The 23481-nt window shown below is 46.1% G+C and overlaps 1 protein-coding gene across 2 annotated transcripts in view; it reads left to right on the forward strand.

Moving 5' to 3' along the window:
• LOC147750744 (transcriptional regulator QRICH1-like) overlaps positions 1-23481 on the forward strand; it is a 265829-nt gene that overhangs the window by 118721 nt on the left and 123627 nt on the right. For both annotated transcript variants that reach the window (XM_086967449.1, XM_086967452.1), the window contains exon 3: positions 20872-21046. In XM_086967449.1, the coding sequence (XP_086823575.1) occupies positions 20872-21046 (175 nt within the window). The remainder of the gene's footprint in view (positions 1-20871; positions 21047-23481) is intronic.

Raw genomic sequence — 23481 nt, forward strand, 5'->3', positions numbered from 1 at the left:
TTCTTGGCTTTTTCCCCCTTCACAGAAAGTTGTTCAGCAATTTGTCTAGTCTCTTATGGAAGTCTTCTGTGTTTATTAGTGGCAGCATGCTCAGCATGTAATTACCATTGGTGAGAGCATCATTTTGATCGCTTCCACTCTCCCCCACAACGTTGTGAATTTGGGAGACCATCCTTCTACTCTATCCTTAATTTTCTGAAGAGTGGCTTGCTCGTTTTGTTCTAGTGTGGCTCCTAGGTCCCTCTCGAAGAGAAGGCCTAAATATTTGATGGGTTTCTGTTGCCATGTAAGGCCGGACGAGCCTAACACCGTTTTTGTTGTGTGGACGTTCAGCGGTTTGCACTCTGATTTGTCCCCGTTTAGTTTGTACCCCGAGACCTGGGCATATTGTTCTATCGTTTCCATCAGCGCTTTGATGGATCTCTCTGGGTCTTCTGTGACTATTAGCACGTCGTCTGCATATGCGGCTAACTTAAAAGTTTCTCCCTCTACAGGTATCCCAGCTATGTCTTTGATGGTTCTGATCATGTTTAGGAGCGGTTCTATCGCTAGTAGGAACAGGGCTGGTGATAGCGGGCACCCTTGTCTGGTCCCCCGTCCTAGGTGGAGTAGTTCTGATGTACCTCCGTTTACTACCACCCGTGCTTTAGGGTCGTTGTAGAGGGCCAGTACCATCTTCCTATAGTTGGGTCCGAGTCCAAATTTTGCCATGCATTGGTCTAGGAATGGCCAGGACACGCTGTCAAACGCTTTCTCAGCGTCTAAGGCTATCATGACTGCTGCGTTGCTACTTTTGGAGGAGTGGTTAATTATGTGGCATAGCAGCCTCGTGTTGTCGTGGGACATGCGGTTTTTAAGGTAGCCTACTTGGGAGCAGTATATAAGCTTAGGTAGCTATGCATTGAGCCTGATTGCTAGTATTTTGGCGTAGATTTTACAATCTACGTTTATGAGTGAGATTGGTCTAAAGTTCTTTGCCTGGTTTGTGTCCTTTCCTTCCTTTGGTATTACTATTATGTTTGCTTCCGCCATTGACTGTGTCATGCGTCCATTCTGGACACACTTCGTGAAGACTTCTTTCATCGTGGGTTTGAGAATGTGCAAGTAATGCTTGTAAAAGCCGGCCGTGAAGCCGTCTGGCCCTGGTGCCTTGTGGTCTTTTAGGCTTGCAGTGGCTCTCCCTATTTCGTCCTCCGTTATGGTTAGATCGAGGATGTCTCGTTCCTTGTCTGATAGCGTAGGTGTGGATATGCGTTCTAATAGTTCTTTGCCCCCGTCATTTTTAAGTGTTTCGTCTCTCGTATATAGTCCCTCGTAGAAGTCTCTGAAGACCTCCAAAATCTCTTTGTTCGCAGTCTGGGACTTGTTGTGTCTGTCCTTGATGGCCCCTATCGAGTGCTGTTTCTGTTTCCCCTTAAGGTAGGATGCTAGGTTTTTCCCTGCTTTTTTTGCGGTGCACAGGTTAATAGCTTTGTATTTATTAATCCAGGTCCCTGCTCTTTCACTCAGTACTCTGTTGAGTTCAGACTTCCGTTTAGTTAGGCTAGTGAGGGTGTTCTTATCTTCTAGGTTGGCTATGTGGCCGTTCTCTAAGTTTTTAATTTCTTTTTCTAGGTCTGCAATTTTTTTGTTTCTTTCTTTGTTCAGCCTGCCCTTGATTGTCATAACGGTCCCTCTGATGGTGGCTTTTAAGGCATCCCATAGCAGTTCTCTGTCTGTCTCTGGGGTGTCGTTAATTATCATGTACTCTTTTATTGCTGCTTCTATCTCTGCTTTCGCTGAGATGTTGGTGAGCAGATTGTCATCAAAACGCCATCTTCGAGTTGGCTTTTCATTGTGCTTCCCTGATAGGGTTAGGCTTATATGCGAGTGATCTGAGATTGTCCGAGGCCCAATTTCCGTGTGGTCTATGAGGTGGGTGTGTCTATTCGGCTGTAGGAGTTGTGTGGGTTGGAGTAAAAGGTATATTCTCTAGCGTCTGGGTTACTTAGGCGCCATGGATCCTTCAGGCTGAGTTTGGAGCACAGGTTCTTCAGGATGTTGCCTTTGTCTGTGTGGGTGTTTGTCAATCGCTGGATCTAGAACCTGGTTCATATCGCCAGCGACGACAAGAAGGTCGCCTAGTGGTAGGGTGTGTAGTTGTGCTCCCACCCCGTCCCAGAAGGGTATATCGTCAGTGTTTGGGCCGTAGATGTTGGCCACATGTATGATTTCCCCGGCTCTTCTTAGGCTAGTCACTAGAGTTCTTCCCTCGGTGTCTGCCTGTGAGTCCACCACTGTTAGCTTGGAGTTCTTGCTAGTTAGTGTCACCACCCCATTTATCTTGTTCTGTGCTGGTGACCCTATAACTTCGCCTATCCAGCTGGCTCTGAGGCGCTCTATGTCCTCGGCTTCTAGTCTTGTCTCTGGAGTACATAGATATCGCTCTTAAGTTTCCTGAGGTGTTCAAGCACTTTCCTTCTTTTCACCGGGCTGTTGAGATCTTTGACGTTTAGGGATACTATCTTAATGTCAGTTGAGAGGTTTGTCTGGTTGTTGTGTGTCATTTGTGTTGCATTGCATTTTGCGATCTGTATGGCCTTGCTCTGTGTGGATTGCTCTGACTGCCTCTCCCTGGTCCTTGGGTTGCTTGTGGGTGCCTGTGCTTACGCCTGCGATTGTTGCTCCTAGATGGAAGTGTGGAAGTTATGAAGAAAGAGTAGTAGAAGAGATAGTGAAAGAAAGTAACCCCATGTATGTGCTCCCCGCTCCCCCCTCCCTCCCCTGCCCTCTCCTCCCACCCCCCTCCCTCCCCTGCCCTCTCCTCCCACCCCCCTCCCTCCCTTACTTGCTGAGTGGGTGTGCGACGACAAAGTTCCTTTGCACCGCATCCTCCCTGAGGTAGAGTTTGTGTTCTTTAGTTGGTAGGTGGTAGAGCATTGTTCCGGTTGGTTTCAAACTATTCTTTCACAGTTCTTCACAGTGTTGAGGTAGGTTCGAACGAACTCGTAGACTTGGCTTTTTTGCTTCGCAGTTCTGCACTCTGCCAACCTACTCGTTTGTCTGAACTGAGGTAGATTTTCCGAGCATGTGTGGCTATTCCTTTCTCTTGGTGGTCATGGATCGTATTCCGTTTGTCACTTGGGAGAAATTGCTTGCTTGAGGTAGACATGTTGTCCTGTTACTTGTGGTGTTCCTTACTCCGATTGTGTGGTCACGTCGGGTGAAGCGCTTCTTTTCGCTGCGCCGGGGCTTTTTGTTTCCATCTCCTCTGCCGGTGGTCCCTGCAGGTACCGTCTCAAGTCTCCCGGGTTTTCAAACACCATTGTCCTCCATTTGTCCGTGACCTTGAAGCGAGCCGGGCCCACGAAGCTGAAGCTGGCGCCCTTTTTTCGCAAGGTATCTCTGAGGGCCAGAAAGCCTTTCCTGGTCTCGACCGTTGGTTTTGATTAATCTTGGGTCAGCACGATCTTGCAGCCTGCCCATGTCAGGTTCTGATATTTCCTGGCGAAAACAAAAATGGCGTCAGTATGGCTCGCCCTCAGCGGATTGCATATTATTGGCCTTGGTCCTTTGCCTGTCGTTGGTTTCCCTGCCGGCACTCTGTAGGCCTTTTGCACTTCGAACCGCCTTTCGAAATTGATGCGTGTGAGTTTGGGGATCGTTTCCTCAAGCATGGCTGCACACGAGCCTTCTTTATCCTCTGTCCCCTCCGGCACACCAAGGATCCTTACGTTGCCTCTTCTGGCCCTGTAGTCTTGCTCAGCTAGCTGTCTCTGTATGGCCTTCGTGGCTTTCTGACATTCTGCTATGGCCTTAGTATTCTCCACGGTTGCATCCTCCACAGAGCTTATGCGACTTTCTGCTGCTTCCATTCGGTTGTTGGTGTTGTGGAGATCAGCTCTTATTGCCGCCAACTCAAGTTGCATGTTCTCAACCTTTAGTTTTGTTTCCTTCGCCACCTCATTCCCTTCATTGATTTTCCTTAGGATGGTCTCTAGGGTGGCTGTTTCGCCTTTGGTCTTCATCGGGGATCCTTGATTGTCTATTTTTGGCTTCTTTTGGTCTCCTACCTTTTTCCCCTCATTGTTGGCCATAGTTCCGATGCCTCTTCGCGACAGAATGTTGCCTAGGCGCCCTCCCTTTTGGGCCGCTGTTGGGGTACCGGCTAGGGTTGCTTTTGAGGTCAGGCCGGATGCCTGAGATCTGTATCTGCTTGGCTCTCTAATGTGTCTTGTTCTGGTCTTGGCTTTGGGACCTGCCAGCGTGTGCTTTGTCTCGTTCGCGGCCTTTTCGGCCGTCCACTTTTGTGCGAGGCTGTGAGTGGCTGTGCGGCTCGTGCTGTGTTAGGTATTGTCCTCCGCTTCCTCTGGTATCCTTGTTAGACACCCTCTGCTTGCCGGTAATGGACCTCGCTTGGTTTGCCTTAGTGGTCCTTATTCGCCACTTACTGTGTTCTGTATATTGAACTTTGTTAGCGCTCGCCTCCTGCGCCGTGGTAATGCGTGGCTATGCGCGTCCACCTTGCCTCCGCTTTCCCCCTCGTCGCGTGTATTCACCTCTCTCCCCCGCCTTTTGGGATTGCCTGCACCCCTGAGATTCCTCTCTGTTGGTGAGTTAATGTTGCCGAGAGGTGCTGGTTGACCGCTTCTGTTTTCCTGCTTGTGCACTCGTGCGTTTCACTTTGCCTGCTTGCCGCTGTTTCGCACTTGCGCACTCCCGTGGGCAGTGGTGGAGGCCTGTTATGGACGCCCCCTGGTTCACTGACTTCCTCCTCTGAGCCTACCTCGCCTTCGTGCCTCAGCTCCTCTATGCCTCTGTGTTAGCCGGCCGCCTCACTTGGTTAGTGTTGGGGTGAGCTCCGCTCTTCCTGCGTTCCTGCCGCTTCTTTACCCCACCGCGTTGGGTCACTGATCGTGGTCGCGGTGTTTGTTGCACTCTCGGCGCGTCCTAATGGGCGTTCATCACTTTCGACTCTTGTTATTTACTCGCTCCGTTTCCGGTGATGGCGGCCCCCATGAACGGTGATGGTTTTGTTTTCGTTTTCGTCCTTAGTTATTATAGGGTATTTTCGGTAAGTGTCAAACCGCCGCCGTTTGCCGCTGCACCGGTTGCCGACTCTCTCTGCGAACCCCTCCGCTTGTTTGCTGTTGCTCTACGTCCTCTTTATGCGCCGCAGCCGCTCCGCATCGCACCAACTCCCCGCTCACCTCCCGTCTCTCTGCTTTCGTGCAGACCGGTCGCTGTGCCTGGGAGCTCGCTGGGGGTGTTCGTGCGCGGCTCACCTCCTTTCCTTCTTCTTCAGCTTCTCCGTTTTTTGACCGCAGTAGCTTCTCCTCCTTACTCACTGGGCGCCATTTTGGAGTCTGCACCTTGGCTGGGTCTCTGGAGTTTCGAGGTCCGATATCTCCGTTATGCACCGTTCCTGTCTGGCGATTCTCCGTCTAGCTTGTAGCCTTGCTCTTCCCCTACGTGAAACGTGCTCTCTTAATCTGCACAAACTTGTTTGGCGGGTAGTTATGGCCGTAGTTTGCCTCAGGGGTGCGGAGCGAGTGGACTCAGACGACTGTCCACATTGCCGTCCAAGCCACGCCCCGGGTGGCCGCGTTTCTATGAGCGGTCTCCATTTTCTAAAGAGGCTTGTTGCAGTTAAACCTTCATGGTTGTTCCGTCATCTCACCACGAGGTGTACTTTTCCCCATATGCGTCTTCGTGTACATGCCCAGCATGAGTTCACATGTGCACATCTGTGGTGTCATATTGCAGAGTCTCACGGTGTCACCCCATGAGGATGGTGTCACCCATTGCGGTCCGCACCCCCCCTAGTGACGCCACTGCCTTCACTGTCGTTTTCCTGCTCGCAACACCTGCCCGTGCTGCGGCGGCGGCGGAGGATGCTGCTCCAGGGGTGTCAGCCCCTGCCCCTGCAGCCAGTGTGTTCTCCTTGGCCTCCTTCGTCTTTACTCCTCGAGGCGCCATTGTCTGCGTGTGCCGCTTCCACAATCTAGCGATCTCTAACCACAGCCGTGATTTGCCTGTCACAAAGCTCTCCCAGCTCCGGATCGCCGCTCTCAGGTAGGCGCTTCTGTAATTGGGCACTTGTGAATTATATCCACGCTCTATGCACCTCTCTGCTTTATAATGCATGCCCCACATACTCCGCTTAGGCGACTAAATTAGTACAGGGTACTCTGGGTGAGACTCATTTTCAGTCCATGACGGGAAAGAGGGAAAGTGCGACCGTCCTCCTACAGTCCGTCAGCGGCCATCTTGCCCTCTTACCACGTGTTCCCCCAGTGTTCTAAGTAAACCCAGCTGAGCTGTCATGCAGGATTTGACATTCCAGCAGGCTGTGTCACTGTAATATGAAAGAGTATGCAGACAACAGCCACCTTCTGCTGAGCTCAAAGGAGTCATTCCTGCCCATTCAGGTTGACCTGTCAATCACAGTGACCTGCTGTGTAGCGCCTGTAGGGAATTTCACACCTCATTCACACTTATTCATATGCTAATTAATGTCTGGGAGATGTTTGGAAGCAAATTAGCCTCCAGGAACTTAAGGCAGGGAAAAGGAAACTTTTCCTTAATATTTATTTATCGGACTTCACCATTGAATTACGATTTTTAATAACTATTAATAATAGTTGTTTATTTTTCCAGCTAGTCCCACTCCAGAGATAAAGTATTAGGATTGTAATCTGTCACTAAAACAGTGAAAAATATATTTTGGGTGCTAGTCAATGTACGTGCGTTGTTAACATTACATTTGTATATGCCTTGCATTTAAATATCCTGCATAATGCCTTATTGGCTATAAGGCCTACATAAGTATTAGTTATAAATATTTAAAAGAAAGATGGTCTCTCAGAAAGTTTTAGTATGACAAGTCAGATTTCAGGCTTTTGCACTGCTCCACTTAGGCCACCCTTGCAGGGCTGAGTTGAACTGCCACTTCAGTGGATGTCACAGTAGGTGCTGCAGTCCATTGAAGGCATTTATCTCCAGGCACTGGGTACATATTGTACCACGTATTAGGGACCGATAGATACGTTAAATATACCAGGTAGGAATATGCCAATTCAACTGTATATAAAGGGGGGGCACAGGCACTTAACTACTGGTTAGCCATGGTAAAGTGAACTAAAACCAGCAAAAATATAGAGTCCAGCAAAAGGCAAAAAATCTGAGGTGGCCACGCAGAAAAGATGATTTCCAGGGAGCATAGATTGTATGTTGACCCATTTTACACATATTTCATTGTTCATCAAGGCATGCTGATTACAAATGTATATTCTTTAGAACTTCCTAAAATCTTATATGAAATCACATTTTAAAATGCATAAGATGTAGTAGCAAATCTGCAAACATATCTGCTCCTTGTAGGATAATGAATATGTAAATATTTATGTTACTACATACCTGAACGTGACGTATTCTTTAATCTTGTAAGTACACCTGTATGTTTCTCATTGCAAGTCTACTAACGAGGGCGTGATTTAAATTTACCAGGGAAGCCACGCCGCACACATGGGTAAAGATCAGCATGCCCATTCTTTGTAAACCAGGCCACATTACATGTAGGGCACACTGTCCTTGTTTCCGCCACAGCGCACTTTAAAGCAGGTGCACCAGGCTCGAACAGGAACAGTGTGCCCAATTACATTGAATGCACTGGCCCCTGTGTAGCTACGAACCTGGAGGCAGTGCCTACAGTGAAATACAGAGGGTTAGAGATACCCTTGCAGGCAGTTGTTGTAGGTGCACCCGCCTGCAAGAGGATGTCAGGGGGTCCTTAAGACCCTCTTTCCCCTCTCCAGAGAGCTTTCCTTATGGGGAGGACACAATGTGCCACCTTTATGTGGTGCATTGCCAGTGCGCCTCCTAAGAACATGTTTGTCATTGTGAATGAATGAATGAATGAAAAGCAATTTCTATAGCGCAACTAAGCCCAATGGGCGTCAAGGCGCATAACCAAAACAATACCAGCTATCAGAGTATACTCCTATTGTGGGTAGGCCTTGTCGAAACACCAGGTCTTAAGCGCTTTTTTAAAAGATGACAGAGCGGGTTGCATCTTAATCTCATGGGGCAGCACGTTCCATAGTTTGGGGGCAACAATGGAAAATGCTCTATTTCCCCAGCGTACCCTTTTGGCACGTGGAACAACCAACAGATTCATCTCTGAGGATCTCAAAGATCTACAAGGCTGGTAACGGGTCAACAAAGCACCAAGGGGATCAGAAGCGCCATCTGCCAGAGCTCGATAGGCTAGGCATAGGATCTTAAACGAGATCCTCATATGAATGGGGAGCCAATGAAGACTCTTTCTAGCCATCGTGGCTGATGAAGCATTGGGGAGTGCCAAAACAAAACGAGCATTAGCATGTAATATGGTACAGGCTAGAGGCAAATGGATTGTATCATTTGTATGGGCCCAGGTCCCCCTGCAAAGGAGAGACAACTCGTGAAGGTAGCTTTGGAGCTACGTATGCGTCAGCGCTACAAGTATTACAGAAGGGCCACTACAAACATCAGCTGGCCCTTTTGTAATACCATGGTGCTCTAGGGGTGCAAAATGAGGCCACGCACGCCACTTGTGCCCCGGGGACACTCTGTGTAATAAGGCCCCATGAGTCTAGCTAAAGCTCTTCTATTCTTCTAGATCCCATCAGGGCTAGAGCACATGAGATACTGCAAGCTACCTTTGTCCTCACAAGTTAAAAAAGACCTTATTTTTGCTCCTGCCGCAATGGTCCTTCACCAAATCCTTTCTTTTTTACATGCAGGCAACATTGCCCAGCACACCAGAGTCTCCCACCAGCTCTCCATGAGCCTATCTGTACATCACAGAACATTTCAACAATAATACAGCAGATGTTATCGCAATCCACAGCTCTTTGAACTTCATTGTGTTTGGATGTCCATTTCGTGGGCTTGTGTAGTTCTTAGAGGGCCTGATTCACAAATAACCTCCGCTGTCGCGGCTGGAGTCCCGCACTCGTGGCAATTCTCTGCAGTGGGAAACTCCTGTTCGGAGGTCCCGCCACAATGGCAAGACCCCCTCCGCGACTTCCGAGACCGTTTGTGAATCAGGCCCAGAGTGTTTACTGATATTAATTTTCACTGCAAGCGTGTGCCACCCCTTCCAGATAGGAGCTAAGCTCGTTTCCATGGTCATGCACGGTGCGTCTGGATTCAGTTCTCAACACGCTTAACAGCTTGCACAGCAGATCCTCTCTATAGCTCTTAAGCCAATTTCTTCATTTGTGATAAAAGGTTCTATCCATTATTCTCATCAGAAAAGAACCTTTGTATAATGACGTAATGAGCTGACAGGGTAGCACAGTGAGCTAAATGTTAGTCGCCGATATGTACGGTGAATAAGATTACCAGTCCAAATCTTGTTAAACTGAACAGTATTACTTTTGTTTATAGTAATGTCTATTCCTGTTCCCGTCTAGAAAGGACAGAATTGTAGTACAAAGTGCAATTAAAAAAGCACAAGACATATTTTGTTAACAAAAATAACAGCATTGCAATGCACCGCGAGTTCATCTGTCCTTCCCAGAGTTTCATAGACGTTTGCTTTGCTAGTGACAAGTAATGAAACACTGCCATCTACTGGGCAAATAGATTGTACCATTCAGCAAAAAAACAGCTCTCAGCAAACCAACTTAGAGCAAGCACATCGTTTCAACATTTTAACGTATGCGGATTCTCTAATAATTTGTAAGGCCATTTCAAATTCATCTGTAGTGGATTCACCGGAGTTGTCTGAATAGCCGTGGATCAGACATGTTGTTTCTCTGTGGTTATTGAACTTCCCGGTGGCGAGCACTTCCATGTTTACCTGTTGCTGCTTTAAAGTGTTGGCGTGTGATTCTTTAAAGTGGCATCACATGTTTGCATACTGGTTTACGTGCACTTCTGATAACGCTTTAGACAGTGCTTTAAATGGAAAAAAATAAGTGCAGGTACTCATTAAAATGAGCTAGGGGCGGGGCTAGGGGCGGGCTAAGGGCAAGACTTGATTACACTTAACAACTTCTATATTAGTTGCAGCACATACCAAAACACATGAGAAACATGTTTATATAAACAAAACAGTTTAACTCATTACACAAAATGAAAAAGAAATGCGATAATATATTAACATTTCATTTTATTTCAATAGTTGCACCTTCTTAATGTCATACAGTTAATTGCTGTTTGGCACAATACTCTACATTTTTTAGCCCGCGAGTAGGAAGAGACTGAAAATACCCCCACGCCGCACCAAAGCACTTATGGCACGAAGCAAGTGAAACAACTCATCATGACCCTCCCCAGAAGATATCTCTCGTCTCTTCCATCAATCTATCCATTCATCCTTTCACCCTACCATTTACCTGCTGATGTCCACCATTTAACCTTTACTATCTATTGTCTAATCAGTCTTTCATCTATCATTCAGTATTACACCATTCCATCTATTCACCCTTCTTATCTAAACCTATCCATCCATCCACCTCCAAACATATCCATTCATCCATTCACTCATCCATCTCTTTACCCACCCTTTCCCAGCAATCAACCCTTTCACTCCTTTATTCCATCCACCCTTTCACTCAATCCCTCCTTTCACTGATCCATCACCCACCCTTTCATCCATCCTCCCTACCCTTCATTCATCCATCCAATCTTTCACTTATCCACCATTTTATCCACTCAGCCACCCTCTTTCACTCATGCATGCTTTCACTCATGTATCCATCTATTCTTCTACCCATCCATCTATACATCCACCCTTGCCCACTCATCCATCAACTCACTCATCCACCCACTCACTCATCCACTCACACATCAACCCACAACCCTCCCCTTTACGTTATTTATGAATTGTTGTCACCTATCAAACATGTACAAACAAAGTGCCACACATTTTCTTTAAAATACCTCCTGAGAGTGCCTTGATTCTCTCTCTCTCTCTCTCTCTCTTTCACTTTTCTCTAACAAAAACAGGCATACAAATGCAGGCAAACACACAAACCTAAGCAGACACACAAAAGACTCGGGCATGATAAAAGCCATGTAATACTCTTCACCTACCATGGCTTTGTTAATTGCCACCTGGTCCGGACTGGCCGTAGCCTGATTGCCACTGCCAGGGGACTGCAGTGATTCCTGTGTATGCACAAATGCACAGGATAGTGAGAATGTGATTGACAGTGTAAAGAGGACATTCTCCAAGTAATTTTTTTTTAACAATAATTCCTTCAATAACAGTTTTGGTCAATTGGTATTTAATTCTATTAGAAATTTCATTTCAATCAACTTGTGGTTATGCAGCACTAATGTTGACTTCATATTCTGCTTAGCATACATCTTCACATTGCTTTAGCACAAACCCGATTCCAAAATCAAGAAGATCACTCTTTGTAATAATCCAAGCGCTTGATACCAACGTGTGTATAAACTAATTACAAAAAACAAAGTACAAAAATGTACTGCTCCAGTAACACCTAGCTACCATTAAACAATGGTGCCTTAATTTCACAATTATACGTTCAAGTTCCTGACCACGTGAAATGACGTTCATAATCCGAGTGGCTCAGCAGCCCCAAGGGGGACTGTAGAAAAATAACATGTGTCTGGCACAAGAATGTGCCCCGTAAGAAAGAAAGCCAGCGTTCCTGCTTAATTGTGATACTGAACTTAATGTGCTCGTGGCATAGATCAGCATCCAAGTGAATGAGAACCCGGTGCAACCCAGAAGTGAATCAAGTGAACTCCGCTTCACCTAAAATAGACGTTGCAATGCCGGGGCGGGGTGTCAATTACATGGAGAACGTGTAATGCGACAAAGAATTGAAAGGAAACAAAAAATAGAAAATGTAAATGTGAGCCACTGTCTCCAATGTACAATAACTGTGAATGGAAACCAAGTAAGTAAGACGCGAACTGTGGGTCAAATTCAGGCAAGGAATACCCACTTGCACCCTTAACATAAGGACAGGAACAACTTCATGCATTACGCTTATTTATACTTTAAGGAGCGCAATCACAACCTTTGTTTTTGCAATGTGATTGACAGCACAGGGCCTGAATGGACCCTCTTCCATCAAACACATCACATGGTGAGAGTGAGCACCGGACATTATTCAAATGAGCCCTGCGGAATAGCTCCGAAGGGGCTCAGATCGGGGAGACAGAAGCCAGGGCGCCTTGGCTGCCAGAGACACCTTCATCTCCTGCTCACTAGCACAGCCAATGAGCCGACCATTTCATGAGTACCGGTACTCTCCAGGGCAGTGCCCATTTAAAGCACTGGCTTTAGAACAACAAATCACTTATCTTCGCATATTGTTCGCACTTAAACTCAATCCGAACACCCTGACTAAATTGCGATGAGATAAAATCCGAGATGTAAATGCATCCCTATTTTGTATTCTCAGGAGCAAAAGTGGTTTCATGGTCATTGATGAATACAATGCAAGTCAAAGTAACTGTGCGAAAAGGAAATGTAACTGGTCGCTGAGTTGCAAAGGCATTGCCTGCCTTTTTTTTTTGTACGGACAACCTGCTTTTAGGGCCCCTCAAAACACTAGAGTATTCTTACTTGGCTACTACTCTTCCATGCAGTCTTAGGCGACGGCAACCTCATCTATAGAGGCTCTGACTGGCTTACGGCCTTCCTGTTAGGATGCCTGGAGAAGCCCCTCAGCCCAGAGCGACTAGAGGTTCTTTAGAGGTGGAAGCTTTCTTCCTATTGCTTTTGGAGTTAAGAGATTTGTCATCAGGAAGGGCAAATCCTTAGTAAACTTGGCATCAGCAAGCAGCAGTAGTGTTCATTCCTTCCTCCTCTTTTCCCTGGCAGTGTTTTAGTAATCCCTTCAACATAATTTGACACACTCATTAGTGTATCTGGGCGGTTCCAAGAATACATTTCATACCAACTCATCAGACCTGCGTACGAGAATTGCAAACTCACTAACATTGGTCTGCCAGCTCTTTGGAAGTTTGGTCCGTCCACAAACGATCTGTTTGCCTCCATTCTGGATTACATGTATGGTCAGTTAGCTTCTTAGGTGGCAACGCGTTTTTTCCTTTCAATGACTTCTTGCATATCAGTCCAGGAAGAGTCTTTTCACATAGCTTCCACTTACCTGGACTGGTTCTCTGACCAGTCTAAGGCCCTACCAGACTCGGCCTTGCTGCCTCATTCTTGGGCTCTTCTCTCTTAGCTCCTTCTTCTTGCCGATTTCTCTGTCTTTTATCTCTTTAACTGTACCCACTTTCATCTTTCCACTCTCTCCGGCCTCTCTGAGCCACCCGTTTCTATTCTCTTTCCCTTGGGTCTCTTTGAGCCTGCATTTCCACTCTCCATTCTCTCTTTCCTGGCCCTCCTTGAGCCCGTTTTCCACTTCACACACTCTCTCGGGCCACCTCTGCACCCATTTTCCCCTTCCCACTCTTTCTTTATGCCTTGGTGTGCCCGTTTTTCTTCTTGCTGTCTCTGCCCATTACTCCAGCGCTTTCCTGCCTCCTATGATTTCCCACCTCCCCGCTCCTTTCCTGCTTCCCAGTCTCGTGCCTTCTCTCACCTCCTGCGCCCTTCCCTAGCTCCGCCCACTGCTCTCCTGCACTGCCACCCTCCCAGGACCTACTTAATGACAGCCGCTGCGTGACCACACTGCTGGCACACCAAAGTCGTGCCACAGGCAAGCCTGCCCAAGCCTGAACCCCACCCATTGCCACTGGCCTTCATGCACTCCTCACCAGAAACCACCAAATTAACTGCTTCCACATCGCTAGGTGTTTTCTCATGCGCTGAATACCATTACAACTACACCAATATGCAATTCCCATACGCCACACATACCTCGCCCAGTCTAGCATGCATGCTCTTCAGCACACGATACCTCTACAAACAATCCACCCAGATCTGGGACACCATCGATGCACACTCTCCTGACATCATCTGCATGTCAGAGACCTGGCTAAACCCACCATCGTCAGTTATTCTACCGGGCTACATCTCCTCCCACTCTCTATTATCCAAAAGGACTCCATGCCCTGAACCACCTCCACTAACGAGGACACTACCTTCATGGAATACATGCGCTTTTGACTTGACTGCCTACCACATCTCCATCAAAAGCACCGTAGCCTACTTATCACTCAGTCCATGCAACACCTTCAGCAATCTCCTCACATATTCCATCACCCCCTTCTTACTTTACTACCTCAGCTTCCATCTTGACAACTGAAAAGATCTCCACTCCATGGAGCAATTCTAGGGCCTCGATCCTAGGGCTTGCCCAGATCGTCCATGGCCCCACCCACAACAAACCTGTGACCCCATTTTTTACAGCCAGCCCCCTCACTCCGCTCACCTGGACAGACCACTCTATCATCCTCCTAATCAACTCACCCTAACCCCCCTACGCCAAGACTACTTACAACCTCAGATGCAGATGGTACAAGATAAAGGGCACAGATTGGATCAGCGCACTCACCACCCACCAACTAAACCTCATCGCGATATGCATGCCAATATCAAAGCCTTCAGCAACTTGATTAACAGCAGAGCAGACTCCTCAGCCCCACTGAAGATAGTTAGACATTCAAGAACCAGCACCTGAGCCAGCTGGTACACAGAAGACCTTAGAAACTCCAAATGATTCTGCAAACAGATGGAGAGGAAGTGGAGAAGCAGCCAGTACTCCACCGCTAGAAACTCCTGCTAATCCGCACTCTGGGAATACCACAACCAATTCAATAAGGCAAGAAAAAAAACCAAGCCCTCAGACTGGAAAACACCTCCAACAACTGCAAAGAGCTCTTCAACATAGTCAATTCTCCAGCCCCCTAGCCAACACCATCTTCATCCTACCTTTGCAAGATCTCTGCGAGAACCTCTCCACTTTCATCCACAACAAAATCCTTAACATCTACAGCAACTTCGACCCCACAACACAAGATACAAGAACCAGCTGCCCACCACCACCAATTCTGACTACCAAGCCACAAACTGGAAACCCCTTACTCTAGAAGATACAGTTGAAATCATGAGAACAATCCATCCCGGAGCCCCCACTAACCCTGCTCCCACCAGATATTCATCCTAGGAGGAACTCTGATCAGCTTCCTCCTCACCATCATCATAAACCCCTCCAGCCAAAAGGGTGCCTCCCCATACAACTGAAAAACATGCAGAAGTCATAGCTCTCCAACATTCTCGAACACCACCACCTACCAGATGTCTCGCTGTCTAGATTTCGTAATAATTACAGCACAGAAACTGCATTCCTCGCAGCTACTGATGTCATTGTAGTGCCAGGGGCACTCCCCTATGTTGGCCGCATGATGACCTATGACTACCATAGTTTTAATTGACTTTAGGTGTTTTACTTTACCTTAGCCTGAATGTACAACATCGTGTTTCCTGCATGTCTATGTTGTCTTGAAGATTTCATTTCGTGTCTCCTTGTAGCTGTAGAGTTGGAGAGTTTTCACAGAGTAGAACAGCCTTGCCAGGAAAAGAAAGTGTGGGATGTGCGTTTGAAAGCATGAAGGAGAGAAAGGTGTGGAATGTATTTCTCTGTCTCGGGAGTGTAGGGTAATATGTAGTGGTGCTCAAATGTGCATTATGTTGTACATTGGAAAGTTCTGTTTAGTTTGTACTATTGGCTTTGACATGCCCTCATGCCATCTTGATTCTGACTCTGTCTAGCTTGAGGTTTGCACACACAGGCCGGCCCCCAGATTACCCAAGTTGTTTAGGCTATTCACGTTCATGATTGTTTATGTACTTTGGGGTATGTTTTATACTTTCTTGCGCTTCGCTGAGATAAGGGGCTGGAGCATGTGGGAGCACAGAAGAATACGTGAGAACTCGTTGGCCTTTGGAATGCTTGCATGGAGATTGTCCAACTGCAGTAAGTTTCCTTGGCCAAGAGGAGGTCTTCTCAGAAACCTCTAGTGCATTGAGATTATAAAAATGGGGTTCGTTAACTTGTAAGGAGGGATTTTGTTTTGACCTGAATGAACGACGGACATGTCTAATTCAGTGTTGCAGTTTCCAGCTTGCTGAGTCTCTGTACCCTGGCTGTGAATTCCCCAGTCAAAAGTGGACTAAGATTCAGTAGTTGCAGCCGGTGATGTATTCTTTTTGATTGTTGGCATTGGGATGTGTGTGTCTGTGGGCACATTCAACTCTCCAGTGGGTATAATCATCTGATGCATTTAGTGTATATATCTTTATCTTTTCATACCTTCCTTTTGATTCCTTATGTCTGATTATTTGCATTTAACAGTGCTTATTACTTGCAGTGGACGTCCAGTATTTTTATCATTATTATTTCTTGTATTTTATTCCATACATTTAACAGTTGCATTTGCTTACTTATAAGTGTGTTATTATTGCTTGCGATTATATATTTTTCTATATACATTTATTTGTTTCATTTGACATCTGGGAAAGCCTTTCTGTTCGAGGGTGTTGCACAAATAAAACCCCATGCTTTATTCTGAAAACTGTCTTTTGATGTGCCTCATATTAGGAGGGTGAAATCCCTTTCCAGGTATTTTTATTTTTTCCCTGTGTGGGAGAGCTGTATTTTCTATTATTTGGGAGGAAGAAGCAATACAGCCATCCGGACCATCATGGACAAAGGACAAGCCACCACAGTCTTACTACACAACCTCTCCACAGCCTTTGACACAGTCTCCGACAGCACCCTTATCTCAAGACTCCACAACTCCGGATTACACGTTCTTGCCTTTTGCTGGCTGGCCTCCTTCCTTTCCGATCGGACCCAGCAAGTCAGGCTCCTGCCTTACAGGTCTGAAACCAAGAACCTCATCTGCGGAGTGCCTCAAGGATCATAACTGAGACCCACTCTCTACTACATCTGCATGACCCTACTCACCCACATCATAAGATCCCACAGAATAAACATTGTATCGTATGCACATGATACCAAACTCATCCTCTTCCTCACAGACATCATCATCACCAGGACCAACTTCAACACCTACATGTCCAATGTAGCTACCTGGATGAAACCGAACTGCCTAAAGCTCAACACAGGCTAAACTGAAGTCTTGATCTTAGGCAACAAGAGCTCTCCTTGAGAATCCTGCTGTTGGGCAAAAGACCTGAGACTCACATATACCCCCACTGACCACGCCAAAAACCTCTGTATCATCGTGGACGACAAACTCACAATGGCCAAACAAGTCAACACTGTCATCTCCTGCTTCATCATCCTACACATGCTCCGCAAAATATTCCGCTGTCTTCCCACTGATAACAGACACATGATCACACAGTTCCTCATCGCCAGCAGACTGGACTATGGAAACGCACACTATTCTAGCATCACTAAACAACTCTTCCAAAGACTCCAGACCACACAACGCTGCAGCCGGACTCCTCCTCGGCTTCCCCTGCAACGCACAAATCATGGTCCACCTCCGAGAGCTACACCGGCTACCAGTCCAGAAGTGATGCCTATTCAAACTGCTCACCCACACACATCAAACTCTCCACAATGTTGGGCCTGCCTACCTCAACCAGCGCCTCAACTTCCACCAACCCACCAGGCAACTGCGCTCAGCCTCACTCCTCCTCCCGCAAATACCCCACATCCGAAGTAGCAAGTCTGGAGGATGCTCCTTTTCCTACATCTCTGCCAGATCATGGAATGATCTTCCACACCACGTCAGGACCTCCCTATCCCTTTTCATATTCTGCAAGAAACTGAAGATCTGGCTATTCGACTAGAAGCCCTATCGGCCCACTAATCTGTGACTGGATACCTCTCATGTGATAAGCATGCGCTACAAATCCCTCATAACATAGCTTCCGTTTCACGTCTCCCAAAGACAGTAGTCCACCACTTTCAATTATAAAATGATTCTGACAGCTTAGTATTGGCCAAATCCAGTGACATAACTTAAACCCCCGCATCCCCTGTGGTGCGGGGGAGGCCCGAGCTGCAGGGGATCCCCACAGCACAGTACCCTGGCCTGATCCCTCCTGATTGCCTGGCCATCCAGCATACCTCTAGAAGGTTGACCACAAGGCTGACCTATAACATAAGAGCTCTAGCCTATATAACCTAACAGCACATGGCACAGTATTTGAAAATCAGGGCCTATCCAAAGAAGGCACATCTCTGAAAAGCTTTGTTTAATGTAGCATTATTATTTTTTCTTACTTGGAAGCTCTTGTGTAGGTAGGCGTAGTGAAATTCTATGGCCTCTGTTATGTGTCTTGAGAAATTCCTCATGCGTCTGTAAACGGATATTCCAGTTGATTCAGGGGTTTCAAATCCCACCGCAATAGCGCTTTCTTCCCATTTCTCAGACATAAAACCTGATGAAATATCTGAGTGGGGAAAATGACTGCAGTATCTGTCATTTCAGAAGTGGGAATACTAAACCGGTATTCCTGCCCCACACGTAGTAAGGGCCTTTGAAGAATATTTTTCATACATAATGCATCATCTTGAGGGCTCTTGGCACCACTTGTCTGGAAATCAACACTCCTAGTAGGACCTGATTGTTGCTATGGTTTTTTTGTCACTTAACCTCATGCGCGCTAGCGGAATTCCGCTCCTGCGCTGAGATTTTTTAAATCGCATGTTATGTGACGAGCTGGGCTCGTCATCAGCGTGCGAGGAGGCTACGCCATGACGAGCCCAGCTCGTCATCAGCGTGGAAGGGGTTAAGCCTTCTCAACCTATAAACTAGCAGTGAGTTAAACATCTGATGTAGGATGATGTTTTTCTTGGTGCAATTGGATGTGCTTGGATGATTAATGATGTGCATACTCTTTCCTGTGTAAAACCATTCACTAATTTTCAGAAGAATGATCCTCTGGCATTTTTACTCAAGTTCATTCCAGAGTCCCCCGTCAACCAGACATCTTTATGGCTTTTATCTTTACTAAACTTTGATTTTGAGGTAGAGAGATCTTTACATTTCTTAGAAGTCTATAGGCCTTTTAGGTTTTGTCTGGGCCTCTCAAAGTTCTTTCAGACTCTGATGGAGATTTATCATTACCTTTTGATAACAAGCAAACTTCTAAAACCCACAGTGCTGTCTAGGTACTATCTTGAATCTTAGATTGCTATATTAAGACGAGGAATGCTCTTTCTGAAGGTTGTCATACTGCTGCTATTACAGCTAAAGTGGCTTTAGTAGCTTTCCTGCACTATGTCTATCTAGACATTACACGTGAGGCTGCCACTGGGGCTACCTCTCATACGTTTGCAAGTTTGAGGTCAGGGGCTGGGTTTGACCAAACGTGCTGAGATATATATTCAGTTGAAATGTATTTGAAAAGCGAATGCTTGAGGGGTAAGGCTTCCTGAAATTGAGATTTTTTTTCCCATTTGCTCCCGCTTCATCTGTGAGACCGCCACAGCTAAGTGAGGTGAATTAAAAGTCCAGTTAGGACAAAATACACAGCAGGAGTCCCAGTATAGGTCATGCGACACAGTGTGAATAGCAGAGCTCTGATATGAGAGGGAAACTAATATTGGCAAAGCCAATAGGTCTCACCTACGAGAGCTATTGGCTCTGTGAATGTCTTTTAGCAATGTTGTACAGCAGTGCGGCTGCAGTACAGCATGGCTGAAAGGTAGGGAAAAAAAGCGCTGCCAAACAGCCAGCACTGGCATCATCATCATTGCTTTTTTTCCTTCTTTTGTTGGCAGTACGGGGGGCAGGAAACAAACACGGAGCAAGATTGTTGGGTGGGACAAGCAACAACACGGGGAGGGACAAAAGAACATGGGTACAAGAGAGCGAACAGAGTGGGAGGGTAAGAAAAGCATGAGGGAAGTGGTCTGAAAACACATGCACTCTTATGACCTCCTAAACGCACAGTTCTAACAATGTGAGGTAGCATGGTTTAAGAAATAAGTTGGAAATAGATGGAAAATATTACCTTTGGTTTATCTACTTCTTGGTTGCATAGGCAACACGTGGAACTAATGGCATTAGTATCGTGCAGTTGCATATGCGTTGTGTTTAATGTAAGGCTCTAACATGCTGATTAATTGGAACATAAACAAATTGGAACACATCTCTGTGTTAAAATGCAAAAACTGGATGAATCTTCTTGCATGCATGGCCCTAAACATCTGCATGGGTAAACAAGTACAAAGCTTGGGTTGCAATTAGTCATGAAAAGGAACTTGGTTTCTTGGTCATGTATTTTATCCAGTGGGGTGGAATAATAGGTGGAAACTTACAAATAAGCCAGTTGCATTCCTCAGATACACACCTACCGAAGACTACACAACAAAAATGAATGTGATTAGGCCCTTAGAAAAACCAAAATGAAAGGAAGCCTTAGTGATACCTTTAGTAGGAGTAAATAGTTTAAAGCTCAGATTTGCCAACCTTTAAGTATTTACCCAGTCTGTAACACATGCCCATTAGTCTTTTTAAAATGTGGGCTGATGATACCTTGATATAAAGTGGTATGTAATCAGTCTATTAATTAATGAACACATATTGCTTTGGAGAGGAGGGACCCTAGAACTTTCCTGTAGAAGTTAAAGATCATAAATAAGTGTATTTAACCCTGGACTAGAGGTAAGGATTGCTCATCAGTGGGAGAGAGAAGACTTTTACATTTAATTTGAAGCGTTTGTAGCCTGGCCGCATGCTTGGGTATCCAGAGGTAAGCTAGATATTTCTGGTGCTCCGACTAAACAATTATGTTCAGGCGTCTCCTGTGACTAAAGAGGGTATTTCAAGAGTTTAAGAAGGGTGCAAGAGCGTAGTTTAAGAAGGAAAAAAATAAGATTTTTATGATCAAGCTTACAGTCCTATCTTGTAATTATACTTTTCCATGTATTTGTGTTTATAAATCATTCTGCTTTTTTACAGCGTGAAGCCTTGCAGTGTTCTTCTCCAGACCCCCATTTGCAAATTAAAAATGACCCTGACCTACTGTGCAGTCTCAAGCCAGAAGAAGGGGCTTACTTTTGGAAAACCTGGGCACAAATTAAAAATGAAGATCTTCTGAAGGAGGGTGAAAACAGTACCCCTCCAGGAACTGGAAGTAGGAACTTTTAATTTGGTTTATTAAGGGTTGTGTACATGTTATTTGCTTTTTATTGATGTACATTAGGACGTTTAAATTGGTTGGTATTCCTATCCTCCCCCTTGTGGCAAAAATAATAATTTGTTTTAGTGTGAAGGACGGAGGATTTAACCCCTTCGATGCTGATGACGGCCCCCGGCTGTCATGCATTACGGTGGGCGTGTGCCGATGACTGCTGAGGGCCGTCATGAACCCGCCCACTACGGAAAATGCCGCACAGGCGCAGAATCGCGGCCGCACCCAAGGGGTTAAACGAGATGTAGCTCTGTGTTTGTGTCCCTCATAAATATTGTAGTGGCTCTTTGTGTATACAATTGTTGGAAATATGTCCTTCATTGACGTTCACCCAGAATATGTTTGCCTTGTTAGCGAAGCCTCTTTTTGTTGGTGCTAGAATTGTGCACTCTTCCTTACTAATCAGGGGTAAAGTACTTCTGCCCTCTTTTATGAACATATTCAAATTGCTATAACCCTGTTTATTAGTGCCAATTTACTCGCAAAAAGAATAAATGATGGGCAAATGCTGAACAATGCAAACATTCACCCCCCCAGTCACAAGGATCTGGGTTTAATCCATTGTTCTTTTGCTCACCACGCTATCCCAGTTTGGACCCGGCCATATGCAAATTAGTCTCAACACTGTTCCTCATGGGTACCGTCCAGCCCGAACTTCTAAGCTAGGTCCTCCCTGGACCGGAAACAAGCATCATGGGACTGGTTTCGGGGCATCACCCCATATCAGCCAGGCTACCTTGAATCCAGTGGTGCAGTTCGGGCTGAACTGTTCCGTTGAGGAATAGAGTCAAGACTGATTCGCATATGGGGGAGTCCAACTGGGATGGCGTGGTGAGCAAAAGAACAATGATGGATTAAAATCCGATCCTTGTGGCTGGGGGTGAATGTTTGCATTGTTCAGCATTCCGTTCATCATTTGTTCCTTTTGCTTTTGACGCCGTAAGTGCATTTACTTGCAAGACACTAGCATATGGAACCACCTGTACCCAACGCCTGCAAATTAAATGCGTCTAGTGGGCTGCAGCACACATGCCACCCATTGAAGTATCACTGTAAAACATGTCCCCAGGCCTGCCACTGCAGCCTGGATGTGCAATTTTTAAAGTGTAATTTTGCCATGCCAAAATATACCTTTTGTCAGGCCTAAGCCTTCCCTTTTAATACATATAAGACACCCCTAAAGTAGGCCTTAAAAGCCCATAGGGCAGGCTGCATGGTATTTAAAAAGTTGGACATATATTGCTGCCCTGGGGTTTACTACCTCTCCAGTCGGCATGTGCAGAGCAATAAACGGCACTGGGTTCTGCTCTCTGCAAAGGATCCAAGCCAGGAGTTGTCCTGACTTGTCACCCTCTCTATGCAAGCGCTGTCAGTACTGACTAAGTGTATACTTCTCTAGTCTGTCCCATATGTCACTTATGTGCACTCGTATATTCCATTCTTGGACAGTGACAGTGGGGTCAGCTTGGACTAAGGCCTGAGCCTCCGCCGATGCTTGGAGGTCGCATTGCATCTTGCAGACTCCACACACTAATTCTATACAGGCCCCTCATATCATGGCTTTCTGTGATTCGCATTCCGTAGCTCTAGACGTGTTAGCCCCCTCCCAGTTAATTGTCATATTGTCAGTCAAGACGCAAGATATGTTCTCCCTTCCAGCCGAGTCTTCTAGGATGTCTAACGACATCCGCCACGTTTTAGGGAGATGGGCGGGGGCCCAGTGGACCATGCAGCTAATTGGGGAGTATTAGGGGGGGAAACGGGCCAGGTGGGTCACCTCAACGTTCATTTCCGTTTCCTCTACAGAGACAAAAACCTTGCCCAGCCTGCTGTGCGTGTTATGGGTAGAAGAATAGCAAGTGTGCAACTTCTGAGTCGGGTGTCTATCTTTCAATATATCTTGTATTCGTAAGTTTCCCACTATCTCTCGGAGCCTCTGTCATTCGTGGCTTGGTGCATTGTCGAGGGGAAAGAATTTGTTTATTAGATTAACATACAAATTCAGTAGCCTAAAATGGCCTGACAGATAGTTTTTGAAGTTTACTTTGTGAGCAGCATAGGTCCATTTCCAATAACCGTGCAATATTTGCAAGACTACCTTTCTTTCTTAAAAAAATCATACAGTAAATGATATTGCATCAGACTTTCCATCTGTCACTTCCACGAGATGTTTTTCTTATCGGACAGCCATTCCTGCAATTGAGCAGGCTAGAATCATACTCTGGTAATGTAACCCTTGTTTTTTACCACTTGGGTTACTTGGCTCATGTTACCAGCTAAATAAAACCTTCCTCAACTTCACATATTGTCCAGTATTATAATCTTGTATAAAATAGCCTTAGCAAAAATGTCCCCAAACGTTTTCAGACCTCGCACTT

This window comes from Lissotriton vulgaris, chromosome 1_1 (genome assembly GCF_964263255.1).
Source record: "Lissotriton vulgaris chromosome 1_1, aLisVul1.2, whole genome shotgun sequence".
In the NCBI taxonomy this organism is placed as follows: Eukaryota; Metazoa; Chordata; class Amphibia; order Caudata; family Salamandridae; genus Lissotriton; species Lissotriton vulgaris.